At 38.4% G+C, this 15,148-nt stretch overlaps 1 protein-coding gene across 1 annotated transcript in view; it reads left to right on the top strand.

The window, feature by feature from the left end:
* The window catches only part of PPP3CA (protein phosphatase 3 catalytic subunit alpha), a 170,145-nt gene that overhangs the window by 114,839 nt on the left and 40,158 nt on the right, over positions 1 to 15,148 (top strand). The window contains exons 3-5 of the mRNA XM_041484246.1: positions 4,517 to 4,641; positions 13,091 to 13,202; positions 14,403 to 14,548. Coding sequence (XP_041340180.1) covers positions 4,517 to 4,641; positions 13,091 to 13,202; positions 14,403 to 14,548 — 383 coding nt within the window. The remainder of the gene's footprint in view (positions 1 to 4,516; positions 4,642 to 13,090; positions 13,203 to 14,402; positions 14,549 to 15,148) is intronic.

Raw genomic sequence — 15,148 nt, 5'->3', positions numbered from 1 at the left:
TCCTTTGGGATTTGCAGTCTGCATTCTACAGTGTAACTCAATAGGGTGTTTTCCTCCCTTAGGCTTTTTAGTATTGTGTGCTGCTTTGCTCAAGCACAGTTTCTTGGAACTCAGTGCAAAAACATCTCTAGCTCAGTGAATGTAAAGAACAAGTGATCAAGTGGTGGATATTATTCCCTACACAGTGGTTTAAAAGATATCTTTGCTAGATTGTTGTTAATTGTCATACATGTATGAGTTTGCAAATGTTGCATCGGGAGCTGGTGACAGTGTTACATACCTGCTCCTAATACTTGATGGCATTTGAACATAGGAATATAATCTTGAGCTACATGGAATGAAAATTCACTTGAAACAGTAACTGTATTTTACTGTCAGCCTATTATCTTACACCAATTAAGCATATACCTGATAAATGAGAAAATATGTGCAGCATATCCAAACTGTTGTAAATAGAAAGTTTTTGAATTGATGGTGTTTAATGTAGTGTGAATATAAATTTTGTTCTTAATGTCCATTTGGAGTGGGAAACCATATAGCATAACCTTTGGACTGAGTTTGTACACAGTGAAGAGCCTTTAGTTATCGGAAGAAAGGTATTGTGAAGAGCAGTCACAGACTTTTTATTTGTGCTACTAGACATTGCACTCTAAATCACTGTTCTACCACTTTGTCATCTATAAATAAACTGGCAAATGCACTGCTCAGCTTCAAATTTCCTTCACTGCTAGTACCACTTGAAATCAGTTGTTCCTGTTTCAGTATTGCTTGTTCCTTTGACGTAAATTGAAGAGAAATCCTCACGGTGAAGCCATCAGAAACATAATTTAATTTGTATTAGGATGATAAAAACATTTCTCTTGTGTCTCCCCATGTCCAATTTCTATTTTTATACTAAAATGGTATTTTATAGACAGTTAAATTGGAAAAAATTGGTTGCTATAGGTAAAGGTTGTGTATTGGATCAAAATATTCATCATAACAAGTAGAAAAAGCTGCTCAGAAACACGATTTCTCAAGAATTGCAAGGGCAGTCCTGCAAACTTGAATCTTGTCAAGGGGCCATGTCTTCCTTGAAAACTTCCTCAACAGAGATAAATTTCTAAGGAGTCCACAACTAGCGTTTCTCCAATTTTCTGATTGTACCAGCAATTAATTTTTTTGAGATCAGGACATCAGTTTCAAATAACATAAAAATTTCTTTGCATTTAAAACATTTCTAGTGTGTTGTGCAGTTCTGGAGCTTGCTGTCCTGAGAGTTTAGGTAGGATGTTGACAGGCTCAAGTAGACAAATTCTTAAGCAACAAATTTGATGCCTGAACTGACCCTGGAAGTAGTGAGTTGAAAAGTTTTGTTGTTCTCCAGCTGGCAATTTTAGAATGCAAAGGAAGTTGAAGAGCACTGGGTAAATTAAGCAGTGCTGTCTTCTTCGGGGAGAAGAAAAATTGCTGTCACATTAGTTTGTTATTATAAATTAATGAGTGTACAAAGGCCATGACTTGATGGCACTTTCGTGAAATCATTGGTATTGGAAAGTATCTGGATTTTTTTTTTTTTTAATATGAATACAGCTGCTTTTAATGTTAATCCTGCACACATAGAAGTCATGCTTTATGTTCCCTGTGTTCATAGTTTAAATCCATAAGTACATTGATCCTGGAGATCTTCATTAAAAATTGAATTACCTGCTTTACTTTGCTGGGGATTTTTTTGTTATTAGTTGATGAAAGAATGTTCATACCTCTTTGCATGAGTTGTTTAATAGTAAGAGCTCCAGTACCAAAAGAGGGTCTGCGCAGGTGTAACAAAACAGGAGGTGTCTGGCAAAATTAACAGAAACAACAGATCCAGTGCTAATACTTGCAAGAGAGTAAACCTGAATATATAATAAGTAGTGTGCTTTTAATTATTTTTTTCTTATAACAAGAAGGACAAAGGTGGTGGACTCAGCAGTGTGGAGTGGATATGGAACCTGTCCTGTGGGCTCTTGGGGAAGTGCTGCAAGTTCTTTCTTAGTGATATGAAGCTGCAACATGACATGAAGACTATGCTAGAGTTATTGGCTGGTGGATGTTTCTGCCTTCATGAATGGAAATATAATGCTGGATATATCTTTTGCCCCCACCTAATGAAAGATAAAGCATTGATACAACTGCCTGGGAAATCTTCCAGATCTGAGGTTCACAGGAATTTAGAGTTGGAAAAGAAAGGTGGCAGAACTATAGCTTTAGAAGCAGTTGCAGTTCTTTTCAAAAGATAAATTGAGCATAGTAGTGCATGCATGCAAAATTGCCCCTTTAATTCATTTGTAAATCAGGCTGTTCATCAGAATATGAGTATATGGGTTTTACATTACAAGGACATTTCAAGCTTGTACATGCAAACCTGGAAAGTAAAGTCTGCAAGCTATTCCATCCTATTCCAGGCAAAATACTAATTGGATTAACTGTATGTAACATTGTAGTTTTCCAGTAGATGTTCTGGGATTTAGCCATAATAAATTAAACCTCAATACTAACTCTTATTTTGAACATCTTCCTCTCTGCATTTACCTGCTGATTTTAAGCTTCTCTTTTGGAACTACTTCAATTGACAAGGTTAGTTTTGAGTACTGGACTTTTCAACTTTCCATCTTTGGGGGGGTTTGGTTTTGTTTTTCCTGACTACATTTCACCATCTATTGCTAAGTATAAAAGAAGTAGGCTGCTCTGTGCAAAATGCCTAGAATATCTATCAAGTACCCATTTTCAAGACCAATTCAGACTTTTGCAACTTGTGGGATTGCAGAACTTTGAACTTTTTATTTCTGTCCTGTTCACTGATTTGCACACTGCTTTTCTGACTTGTGACATATTCAGGGACATGCAGCTCCTTGCAGAAAGCTTTCTAACCTTTCTGTTTTTTTCTGTAATGGGTCCAGTGTATTTACCTGTTCACACTGCATACCAAAAGAGAAAAAAAAAGTCTAGTTTCTTTGTGCTTTAAGTGAAACTAAAAAAGTTAAATCCATTTTAAAATATATAAGTCTTGTTCAACTTCAGGTTTTTGCAGTTGGAGCAAATGGGGGCGGGCGATAATTGGTAGAACTGTACAGTTATGTAACTAAAAGCTTTTCTGCTGCAAGTTAGGAGAGCAGATTGCCTGGCCATCAAATTGTGACACGTGTTTTTAATCTTCCCACAGTGTCCATGCAGAGGAGTACAGTCAAGAAACGTGTATTGGTTTGGTAGATTAATGTGTTCAAATAAAGACGTTACCAAAAACTTTCCTTTGGGGTACAAACATTTTTTTTTAGAGAAACGGTATTGTCATACCACTTGGGGATTTAAATAGTATTTATTTTGCATAATTAATGGCAGATACTATTCTTAGGTTGAAATTGTAATTGTTGATGGCTTTTAGTATGAAAGTTGTCATCTAAAACTCACAGTGGGGAATCAACTGGTTAAAAGATTATATAGTGTATCACAGTGATGATATGATAAAATGTGCTATTTTGTGGGGAAAATATCATGTTACTATCACAGAAGAATGATCAGCTAGCCAGGAATCATGAATTGTCACCAATTTCACATAAATATTCATGAAAGCAGTGACTGAGATATCAGTGGGTTTTTTCTGTACCCAGAGTGGGTGGGTGGTTGGTTTGGTTTGGATGGGGTTCTTTCTGGCTTTTGTATTTAGTTTTTCTTGATGGAATGACACTGTATGGATCTTAGTGTATACGTTCAGGGAAAAGTGATACAAGTATAAAACTATAATGTGAACTTGACTGAGATGAAAGACAGTAGCATATGAACACTTTGCTCTGTGAGTTTGTTGGATTTGGTGTTGCAGCTGTTCTATATAGTCCTTTTGTATCTATATGAAGTTGTGACTTCAGCTTCTCCAAGGCACATTGACAAATGTGAGGTTTGCTTATCTGCAGTGGAACAAGGGCATCACCTGAAAGAGAGCATCTGAATTTTACTTAAGGTGGGCTGCTGCTGCACAATAAGGCCTATCTTGGACCCTTGGTTTTCTTCAGTTACTTCAAAATCACCCTTAGAGTGTGAAAATCAGCTTTTTTTGGTTGGTTGGGGTTTTTTTTAGGTCACTGAAGGGGCAGTTTAAACATACCAGTCAGGGCTATTAATATCACCTTGGTTAAGGATAATTGCCATAAAAACTCTGGGCTTGACCCTAAAAGGGGTGTGGGGGGGGGGGGGGAAGTTCTCTTTTGAGTAGAAGAAACAAAGCAGGTTTTGACACGGCACTCTTAGGCATCCATGGGGTTCTCCAAAAGCATTGCCTGCCTTCCTGCAGATGCTTGAAATCACCCACCAGGGAGTTTGAAGTTTCACAAAAGAGCAGAGCCAAACTCTTCCCCTGAAGGCGCAGACTGTTAAACTATTTAACTAGTGAATGATGCACAAAAATGTCATAACATGTCTTGCGACACAGTGACTTTGGATTGTGTGTTCCTAAGATGATTTTTGTGTGGTGAATCTAAATATTGCTCCTCTTCTGTTCTAGTTTGTGGAGACATCCATGGTCAGTTCTTTGACTTGATGAAACTGTTTGAAGTGGGAGGTTCTCCTGCCAACACACGGTACCTCTTCCTGGGGGACTACGTGGACAGAGGGTACTTCAGCATTGAAGTAAGTTTCTAATTTCTGGGTTTGGGTACAAAATCGCTTGCAGCATGTTTCGTATATTTACCATCATATCTTAACTAGCTCAGGCTTAACTGAGGCTCTTCACAAATAACATGTTAATGTTGCTGGTGGTGTTTTTATAAGGGTTGCTTGGAATCCAGCCAAATCCCACTATATCTGTGCTGGAAAGCTGACACAGAATGGTGCTAACTGGTGGCCATCTAAATATTGCACAGAAGGCAGCATGTTCTCTAGCTTGCAAAAGCTAAATAGCCTGAGTAGATGTGAGCTATTAAAAGAGAGACATAACAGAAAAACTTAACCTGAGACCCATAGTTTAGTTTGACTTTTGGGTTTATTTGATCTCAGTTTCCTGGATGTGAAATTTTAGGACAATGGAATGACTAGATGAGAGGTAAAAGGGACAAAAAGCCAGCATGCAGCATGCTGTGCTGGAGAGAATGAGTAAATTGTGTTTAGATATGGCATGCAGGAGTGCATGATCTCTGGCTTTTGGTGCAGCACTTGAATCCACAGAGAAGTGATGCACAAGTGCCCTGTGGGTCGTGCTGAGACCTGGTGTAGCCTCCAGGTGAGGCCACAGAATGAGGAGGTCAAATGGCCTCTTTAGCTGGCTTGTGAAAGAAGCAGTGTCCTGTCCAACCTGCCAGCTTTGACTAGAAGTGAGTGAAATACCAAGCCAATACCAAATTCTCTGTTCTTGTGCTTGTAAAGCAAACTAGATGTTTTCTTCTATCCTGTGTTACTGCTTGATTTTACAAACTGAAAAGATGAAGTGCACAACTACTGAATAAAACCTGATGTGGATTTTTTTTTGTCTAGGTTATAGCTGAACTAGTCATTGAACAGTCAAATCAGAAATCCTTGCTGAACTCTTGATCTACAGCTTGACTGTTTCTGTGAAAAGTTCAGACTTGAATTTCCCCTCTGAGTCAGGGCAGAATGCCCATTACCTATTGGAAGCAGTATAGATCCTATGATAGATGTCTGTGTGTCTGTGACTAGATCAGATGGCATCATGTGAGAGCACATCCACTGCTGTTTCATTCTACATCCCACATCAAAGTACACTGTTGCCATAATGGTATACAAGTATATAAGGCCAAGCAGCTAAGTTAGGTGTTTGGAAAACAGATCAGTGTATTATCTTGCCAGTTTTATGTTTAAAGTAAGAAATTTCTGAAAAATTAAATTCAATAAAACTACTTTTGCTTTATTAGTTAATTTTAAAACCTCATTTGGAGTGAGCTGGTAATCAGTGCTGTGGATTACCATGCTGGATTGCTTGGGGAGGGTTGGGAAGCCGGAGCAGGAAGAGCTTCACAGACTTACACCATTGTGCAGTCTGTCTTGAAGTACTACTTTTGAGTTGTGATAACCTCATTCATGTCTCCTGCAGTCTTTGATTGAGACGTGTCTGGAAGAGGAAAGTTTTGTCTTCACTTCTATATACGTAGGCTTTTAATAAAAGAAATAGAACTGCTTTCAAGTGCTTCTCTGACAGTTTACCAAAATCTGTTCCAGGGCTATTACCAATTAAAGAAATAGCAAGCCATATGAAACAAAGAAAACAGTCTGTGTATAGGCAAATAATCCCCTTAAGATCTCTCATTTAGCAACCTGTGCATACATACTTAGCAAATTGTATTCTGAATGCAGTTTTTCCATTCAGGAACATTGCTTTTTCACTGGAAGCAGTATTAGCTTCCGCCAGCGCCAAGGAAATATCTCAGCTGTCACTTATATTATTTCTTTTGTGTGTTAGGTTCCCAAAACACTATTTTTTTTTTTTTTGGTCACATAACTGATTTTCCCCACCTGTCACCTTGATTAAAGAATATCTTTGAAAGGAAAGGCAAGTTTCTGTTTCATAAGTGTATTTAGATGTAGAGCTGTGCATTCAGGCATGAATTCAGCACAATAACTAGTGACAAGGAAAAGAAAATTGTGAAGAATGCAACTTGGCATTTAGAGGGGGAAGATGTTTCTGGTGGAGAAGGGGACCTAAGTACATAGATGAGGCACCAACTCTTGTCAGTACTTTGCGCTGGGGAAGTCTTGCTGGTAAACAGCCCTAGCCTGAGTTAGTATTTCTACCACGCCAATCACACAGTGATCTTTCTTCCATCCATCTGCTGGCTTCCCTTTCTGCCATGGAGACAGGAGAGTATTGCAGTTCTGGGGTCTTTCCAAAAGAATTAAGTGGCTGGTCCAAGGTACTAATCATGAGTAATACAAGCTTTAAAAACATTCCCCTTGATTGCTGTGTGATCTCTAGTGTAAAAGTGACACCATTGAGCTTAGACCAAGCTGAGTTCTGATAGTGGGCGAGATAATCTTTCTCTGTGGGCTGCAAAGCATTTGGGATTCTTCTGGATGAAAGGTACTACATAATGCAAGCTATTATCATTAAGAACAGAGAAAGAAATTGCATAAAGTAGGTGGAAGGCATTTGATAATTCAGAGAGAAAAAGAGAAAAGTATTTGTATAAGGCACTCAGCAGAAATGTCGGTCCTTGCTCTATGGAGCTTTTGATCCAAGGGCTCAATTCTTCATGTGCATGCTCCATTTTTACTTCACTGCTTGAAGGGGGTGCGTGTTTTGTGTTTTTTATATTAGCTCTAAGCAATGAGTCAAAGGATGAGAGACTGATAGAGAAGTTACAACAGGTAAAGTTAAAAAGTGTCAAGTTGTAGGTAGAATGAGACAAGGTTTCTTGGCGCATACGGAATCTTTATTCCTTATGTGTGTTCTCTTTTCCATTTGACCTTTTGGCAGAGCCTGGGCATTTCTTCACTTAAAATAACAAATTTCTGCAATTTAATACAGTGCATTTGTTTCCTTGGCTGTATAACTGATAACATTTCTCTCTTATGCTTGTGCACTGTTCCAGGGGTTTGACTCCAGAGTAGAAGAAACCTCTTAGTTTTCACTTTCAAGTAAGTTTTATGGTCATGGAGAGTAGAAACCCAAATGATCAAAACACAGGGCTATTTTTAAATGTAAAGAATAGTTACAGCCTAAGTGGTTCTGCAGGAATAGGTTGTAAGGGAGAATGACTAATCTCTCTACCAAAGTCTGAAAACTCTTTTTTTGAAAAGCAGACAAATGCTGTGCAGTGTAGGGAGGAGTGTACATATAGACTATTTTTCATCACAGTCTCAGGAAAATTACAGAGTAAAAACCAACTACAGTGCATTAATAATAATAATAATAATAATATGTAAACCAACTGTTGGAATTATTTTCTTGCTCAATTCCATACAACAGCATACTGCCTTATATGTAGTGTACTTGACCATCATAAGGTACGTAGTGATCACTTTTGGCAGAGGAAAGAGTTAAAATATGGAGAATTGAACCAATGTTCATAACTAACAAAAGTGGAGTTATGTTTTAAGGTTCAGAACATGCATACATTTCCCTTCCTGAATGCGCAGACTGACACTGCAGAAGGTGAAACTGGTGTTGTGGTATTTGCAGCAAGAACAAAGTAAGGTGTTTGGAGTGAGTCTGGAATTTGACCACTGCACCTTATGCCAATTAAAAATAAGCATCTGGCACTTGAGATGCTTTTGAACTCGGTGAACTGTTGGAAATTAAATGGTCTCTACCAAGAAAAGAATTACACATAAATAAATTTATGTTAGTAAACAGTGGGTGAAGTTAATGCTGGTGAAGTTGTGTGTTTATCATATCTCAAGTCTGTGAACTTTTGAGGACTTCATTGGTAGAATAAACACCTTTCAGCATTGTCTGTTACTGTAGTGTGGTAATGTTTTCCAGTAAACAGCTTGATTTAAAACAATTTGGGCTGGTCAGGAATACTTCACCGGTGAAGTCAACAGTTTTTTTCAGGTCTCTTAAAGCAAAGAAAATCCTAGGACTTTTAATAGTCCTGAATTTCCTTGACCTTTTCTTCTGCAGACCAGTAGCAAATATCTTTCTTCATAGCAACAATTTGCACCTTGTGAGATCTCGTTTTTGTATGGCATTGCTCCTCAGAGCTGTGACTATTCAGTAACTGAGCAAATTCAGATTATTTTTATATATATTAGATTCCCAGACTGGAACATCTGTTTGAGTCAGGGCCTTGCAGCTTGACTGGTCCTGTGCCAGCTGTTCCCAGTGTGAGTCCCCAGCATGCCAAGAGCCCCTTTTGGCTGCAGGGGGAGAGCATGTGATGGCACCATTTCCCCTGCACTGATGCCATCTCTCTGTGGGACCCATCTTCTCAGAGAGCAGCTGGGGCCTAGACACAGGATCCCAAAAAGGAGAGTTAGGAGCCATCTCTCTCTAGAAAGTACTAGCTATAAGAATTATAGGAACATTTACAAAAAAGAAAATCCTAGTCACTTTTTGGTTGAAAAAGAGGTACTTCTTTTTGGATATTTTTTAACTTTTCAGATACTCTTTTTAAAGGCTGAAATGGGAGTAATGTGGTCTAAACGTTATATTGCAATTGTGCTGAAATCCTACTTGTAGTGAAGGCAATATGACTTTTTCTTTATTTGCAGTAGTGTTCATAATTTTCTTTGTGCTCAAGGGATAGTAGTTCAGAAATGGCAGTAAATTGCATCTCATGTGAGTATTCTGGCTACAGCTGCAATGTATCTTTATTTGTTTCTGAAATCATGCTGTAATAAAATTTATCCCAGTAGCGTGAATGCAGCTATGTGTGTAAAAGGTACATGGTTTCCATTGGGATGGTTACTCCATTTTAGAAAGCTGTGTCTGTACTAGATGTTGTGATGGTATCATTATTTCAGTGCACCTCCAGTAATGCAATTTTTATATTTCGGTGAGGTGTGTGTTAGAGAGTGTGGGAGCTATGGCAGTGCCACAGGTCACAGAGCATCAGTAGAGACCTTAGCAATGTGTGGCTCGAATTATCCTTTCAAGTGTGAATTACATCACACTTACTCACACTTTATTTCACCTTCTGAGGAGTGCCCAGTGCTGTCAGTCATTTGGAGGGGGAGTTCAACTTTTGTAGCCCCTGCAAAGCCACGCAGCTGGCAGTGAGCTGCATCTCTCTCTTCATGGCACTACCAGAGGCAGAGCACCCAGAAGTGAGCACTGTGATGCTGTGGTTGTACTCAAGTGGCCATGGTGATGATTTTTCAAGGCTCCTTGTTTTAATCACATAACTTGAGATGCATGGAAGAGCTCTGGGGCCTTTGGTTTTCCTTTCCAGGATGGGCTGAGATGTGGAATTGTGCAAATGCTCCAATTCAGCGTACAACAGTGGAGTTAAATCCCAAGTCTGTTTTGAAAATGTGGGCTTACACAGTGCTTAATTGCACAGACCTTTTCTTTCCTGAAGCTGAGGCTGCCAAAACCTCAGCAGGAAAGCAGCTTGACTGTGGGACCTGGGAGGTGAATAGATTACCTCCCTGTTACAAACGTAACATATCTGCTATTTCAACTGCTGAAAGACACTAAACAAGTAAGAGGGGTTTGAGGGTCCTCAGTTAAGAACTGTAACCTGTAACTTCTTGGATGAATATATATATATATATATATGTAAAATATGGGGGTTTTGATAGGTTGAAATGAAACAGGCAAAAATACCTTACAGATGTCTAGATCACAAGGTCCCTGCTGTACATTTTGCATAGAGTTACAGCAGAGCTGATATTTAGTATGTTCTTAGTGAAAATGCTGAAGGAAGAAAGGTATTTTAAAATTTTATGACAGGGAAGCAGTATTACAAAATACTTAAAGACTTTAAGCTCAGATTTTCAACCAGGGCAATTTATCATAAATATTTTGTTTTTGGTAAGAATTACGATACGCGAAGCACAGGTAGGAAAAAATCAAAACCAGAATGTTTGCTCATGATTTGTTGTTTAGACATAAGGTTTTTTGTATGTAAATGACTATAAGTTGAAAAGCCATGAAAATTGTTGCCTGCATATTTGCTCTTTAGTTTGCATGGAAAAAAATCTTAATTAGTTCTTATTTACTATTACGCTATTACTTCACTGAACTACTGAAAAGAAAAGGGAGAAAATTAAAGGAATCATCTAAACAAAATAAACCTTTGATATAGTACTGCTGAAAACAACACAAAATGTGAATAGTGGGCTTATGTTGCTTGAATAGTGGCAGAGAAATAGAGCTTTCTAGACTGTATTGATTCTTTGTTACCTTCTGTCTGGTTCTCATGAGTACTTCAAAGGAAACATAGAAAAAAAAAGAAAAAATAAATCTATGATAAGCAAATACAGAGCAATCAACCTGTAAACAAGTACCTAATGCCAAAAAGTCAAAAACTCCATCTCTCCTTATTTTCCCTGCTTTCCAGATCTGGACAGTATTTTCAATATGGAGTGCTTGCTTTAATCTTGCCAGAGCTTTAGAAAAACGAAAAACTTAGTTACGAGGACAGTGTAAACCACTTTTTTTTTTATATGCTGTTTCATCTAATCACAAATCGTGCTTTTCTAACCATGTTTTGGCAGGATTAGAAGCTCTAAGGTAACTCAGCTATGACTTGAAAAGCTGGAGCTTTCCTTGTGTGGATGGGGGTGTCACTTTAGACTTCTTGTCACACAACATTTACATCAAATTTTTAGATGTGTCAGTAAGTTTGAAGTGGAATGTTCTGGAAATTCTTGGAGGATTGAAGGAGTCATCATCAAAGAGAGAGAGAATAGCTCTGGTGGTGTGGACAAGTTCAGGTTTCTTGCCCCGTTGGAGTGAAACTCTCAAACCCAAGTCTGCTGGAGTTTACACAGAGACAGAAGACTTTATTCACCCACACCCTTTGTGGTTGTTTTGGGCCACAACAGATGATTCCTGTGCCCTGACACCATAATTCCATGCTGGATTACGTTAGCATGATTTCCCTGGCATTCTGACATCTCTTCTCGCTTCCTGCAGTGGCAATAGCGCCAGGGAGGTGGAAGAATTGGCATTAGCTGGGAGGCCTCCTGTGTGTTTCCAAGAGGGAGAATTAGTTTTACAATTCCTCGAGTATACTGCTTGTATTTTTGCTGGTTTTCTCTGTCTGTACACCCTCTGAGTAGAAGAACAGAAATTGCAGATAAAGGACAGGCAGAGCATTCAGATATTTACATGAAATAAATTCAAGGCAACGAGTAGTAGTATAAAACTCCTGCTGCTCTGTGATTATCTATGGGTAGTGTGAGCACAAACATTAAAATGTTGAAGCCCTTCATTTTTTAATATTTTTCTTATAAGTTTCTTGCTGTGTAGCAAACAAGGGATCTGAAATCTACATGTTGAGATGATTAAATTTATTATTCAGCTGTTTTTCAAGACAGTCTGAATTGTAGAAGGGAGCTCACAATATAATATAGAGGCATTACATTGACAGCAATGCTGTTGTCGTTCTGATCTGAAACCATAGAGTATATTCTGCATTTCCCATCTATTGATTATTAAGTTAAATGTTGTTTTGTTTTTTTTCCAGTGGAACGGAGGGGAGTGTTAGGAAGTAGCTGTAAATTAAATTTTGACACCTTTTGTTTCTTTTGCAGCATTTCAGCACTTCATGGTTATATAAGAAAGGAAAGGCTGGAGGAAAAACCATTCAGACAGTTTTTGTAGCTTTCTAGTTTTTGAGAGAACATAGTGGTCTGTACAGTGTCCTTGCAGGCAGTGGGCTCATCTCATGGGATGAATGGGTCTTATTTCCATCAACTTTTTTGGAGCTGTGAGTTCATTTTCAAAACAAATCTTTTTAATTGGGTGGTTTAAAGAGGTCTGAGCAGAACTTAGCCTCTCCAAGTCTTTTGTTTTTATCTTTAAAAATATGTCAAGAAAAAATGTCATCTCAAATAGAAATCTTTAGGAAAGAGAAAATTAATTATAAAAGCTTTGTAGTAACTTCATTTAATGCAAGAGCTTTGTGGATCTTTTTACCCCAGTTGTATGTAGGGAACAATGTTAACTGAAAAATTAACAAGCTCTCTGTGTAATTCTGGAAGCTGAGGTATTTCCTGAAGTGTGAGTTAAATTGTTCTGAGGCAAATTTTCCTTAGGCCAGGAAATTCAGGTCTTCCGGTGGAATTGTTTCCACGGGAGGTTTCTGCCTAACCTTGCAGGTGGAGAGTGTGCACTTCCTTCTAGGGATGCACTTCCTTCTGTGATTGCACACAGCAGTTGCTGGGTGAGGGCTGGGGCTGCTGGAGGCAGCACACGGCTGACAGGGAGGTGCCGCTCAGCAAGACGTGTAAAACTCTGACAGAATGTACCCACACGAGTTTCAGCCAGTCCAGGCTGAAGTGCAGAGAAGTGTTTGAATGTAGCATATGAAGAATGAAGTTAATCAGTTGAAAATAAATGCTTTGTACAGATTGCTTTTACTTTTTTTTGCTAGTTTTTTGTGATGGAGGGGAATGTAAATTAATTATGTCATTCATTATGAATTCTAATTTTCTTTCTTGTTCTGATTCACAGTGTGTGCTGTACTTGTGGGCCTTGAAAATCCTTTACCCCAAAACACTGTTTTTACTTCGTGGGAACCATGAATGTAGACATTTAACAGAGTATTTCACATTTAAGCAAGAATGTAAGTCTATCTTACCTTTCTCCTCTTAGCTCCTTTTTCAGCAACTTAATTTGTTATTTTGCAGATATTTGGTACTGGTTCACTATTAATAAATGTTCACGTACTTTTCATGTTAACTGCCATTAATTGTAAATGGTAGTCCCTGTTTCCTGAGGGGGCAGTCACCTCTCAGTGGTGTGGCATGGAGGGGCTTAGACCCCCCAGATTTGAGCGTGGGAGCATCCTGGGGCCGCTGTGGGTCCATCTGGGCCTGGGTGCTCTCGGTGAGCGTGAACCGCTGCTGGTGCTTCTGGCAGCAGCTGGGGGTTTGCTGCCCCACGCAGCAGCCTGGCAGGCAAAACCTGCTGCCACACCAGCCCTGGCACCTGGGACAGGTTCCTGACTGCTAGTTAAGGAGGACCTCATCTCACTGGGTCTCATCTCATGGAGCAGCAGAAAAATGCAAGGAATTTTTATTTTGTTTTTCCTTTAGGTATAGCATTTTCACATTTATTCTGTGTGTAGGCTTAAACTTTTCAATATGCTCTTTTGATATGAATTCCTTTCTGTGTTGCAAGAAAGGATGCAGTGACACATAAAAGCTTATTAGATATAGACCTTTACCTGCACAATGAAGCTTTTTTTTTCCCTGTGACACTGTGAGATGAAACTCTTGCCATAAGTCTGTGTTTTCTTTTTACACTGGGGATAAAGGAAATGTTAATTGGCTTGAAGGCTTCATGGTTTACTGAGTTTAATATGCATATTGGTAAATTAACATTTCAGCTTCATTATTCCACCTCGTTCATTTCATAATGGCATTTCTGTAGATAATTAATTATAAGGGACTGGGCTAAAGTTCTGACTATTTGATAGAGAGTATATTGAGTGATAATGATGATAACCATTCAGCAGATGTTTTAAGGCTTGCTCTACAGATTTCATACTGAGTAGAAATGGTAGACTGTAATGGTATATTCAGTTGTTTATTTACAGTTTTTTAGAAAAAAATATGAAAAATTTTTATTAGTTTCACCTCAGAACAGGAAGAATTTTTGCAGCAGTGGATTCCTGAAGATATTTTTGTATTAAGTAAAAGTTTGGGTACAGTCCTCAATACTGGATAGACTAGTGAGAGGAAAAAGTTTGAGATATTAAGCATAATCCTTTTTCCTCTTAAATATTGATGGCACTTTCTGTTACCATCTTAATTTTTAAAAGGTAAAATCAAATATTCAGAACGTGTATATGATGCCTGCATGGATGCCTTCGACTGCCTTCCCTTGGCTGCTCTGATGAACCAACAATTCCTGTGTGTACATGGTGGCTTGTCTCCAGAGATCAACACCTTAGATGACATCAGAAAAGTAAGTCTTGGAGGTATTACCTGTTAGCACAATGCAAGCCCCAGCTGACAACTCCTTGTGCCTTCTTTAGTGTTCTGTGCTTTCTTGGAGGAGATAAAAAAGAGCCCTAGAAGACCATCGCAATATACAAAGATGTAACAAAAAAGGCTCATATGATTGCAATGAATATAGTTGGTATTTTTTTTAATAGTCAAGAGCTTCATTCTTAATAGGTCCCGCCATATTTTTAATAGTTCTGCGTTTGAGTGCCCGGTAGATGGTCTAATTGAGGCTTAATAAGTTCATGCTTGCTGGACCCTTATGTTCTGAAAAGTTTCTCAGAAATCTCACAGAAGTTCAGAGAACAATGTCATACAGCTTCTTCACATAATCCAGTGTTACTGCATGTTATCAAGGATTAATTTTTTATTCATATATTTTGTTGAAGGGATCTCAGTTGATATTTCTAGGAAGAGCTATTTAAACCATTCATTCTTAGTGTTCCCAGAAAAAAATCCTTCTTGTTTGCTGTTTGAGGCTTGCAAATATGGATATCTATTTCTAAGCTTTCAGGTTAGTGAAAGGTAATTTATATTCTGAGGTTAATTTGTAGTCTACTAA

This window comes from Pyrgilauda ruficollis, unplaced genomic scaffold (assembly GCF_017590135.1).
Source record: "Pyrgilauda ruficollis isolate IOZ18807 unplaced genomic scaffold, ASM1759013v1 scaffold65, whole genome shotgun sequence".
NCBI classification, from domain to species: Eukaryota; Metazoa; Chordata; class Aves; order Passeriformes; family Passeridae; genus Pyrgilauda; species Pyrgilauda ruficollis.
The sequence above is the reverse complement of the archived record's forward strand: the minus strand, read 5'-3'. Positions and strand labels throughout refer to the sequence as shown.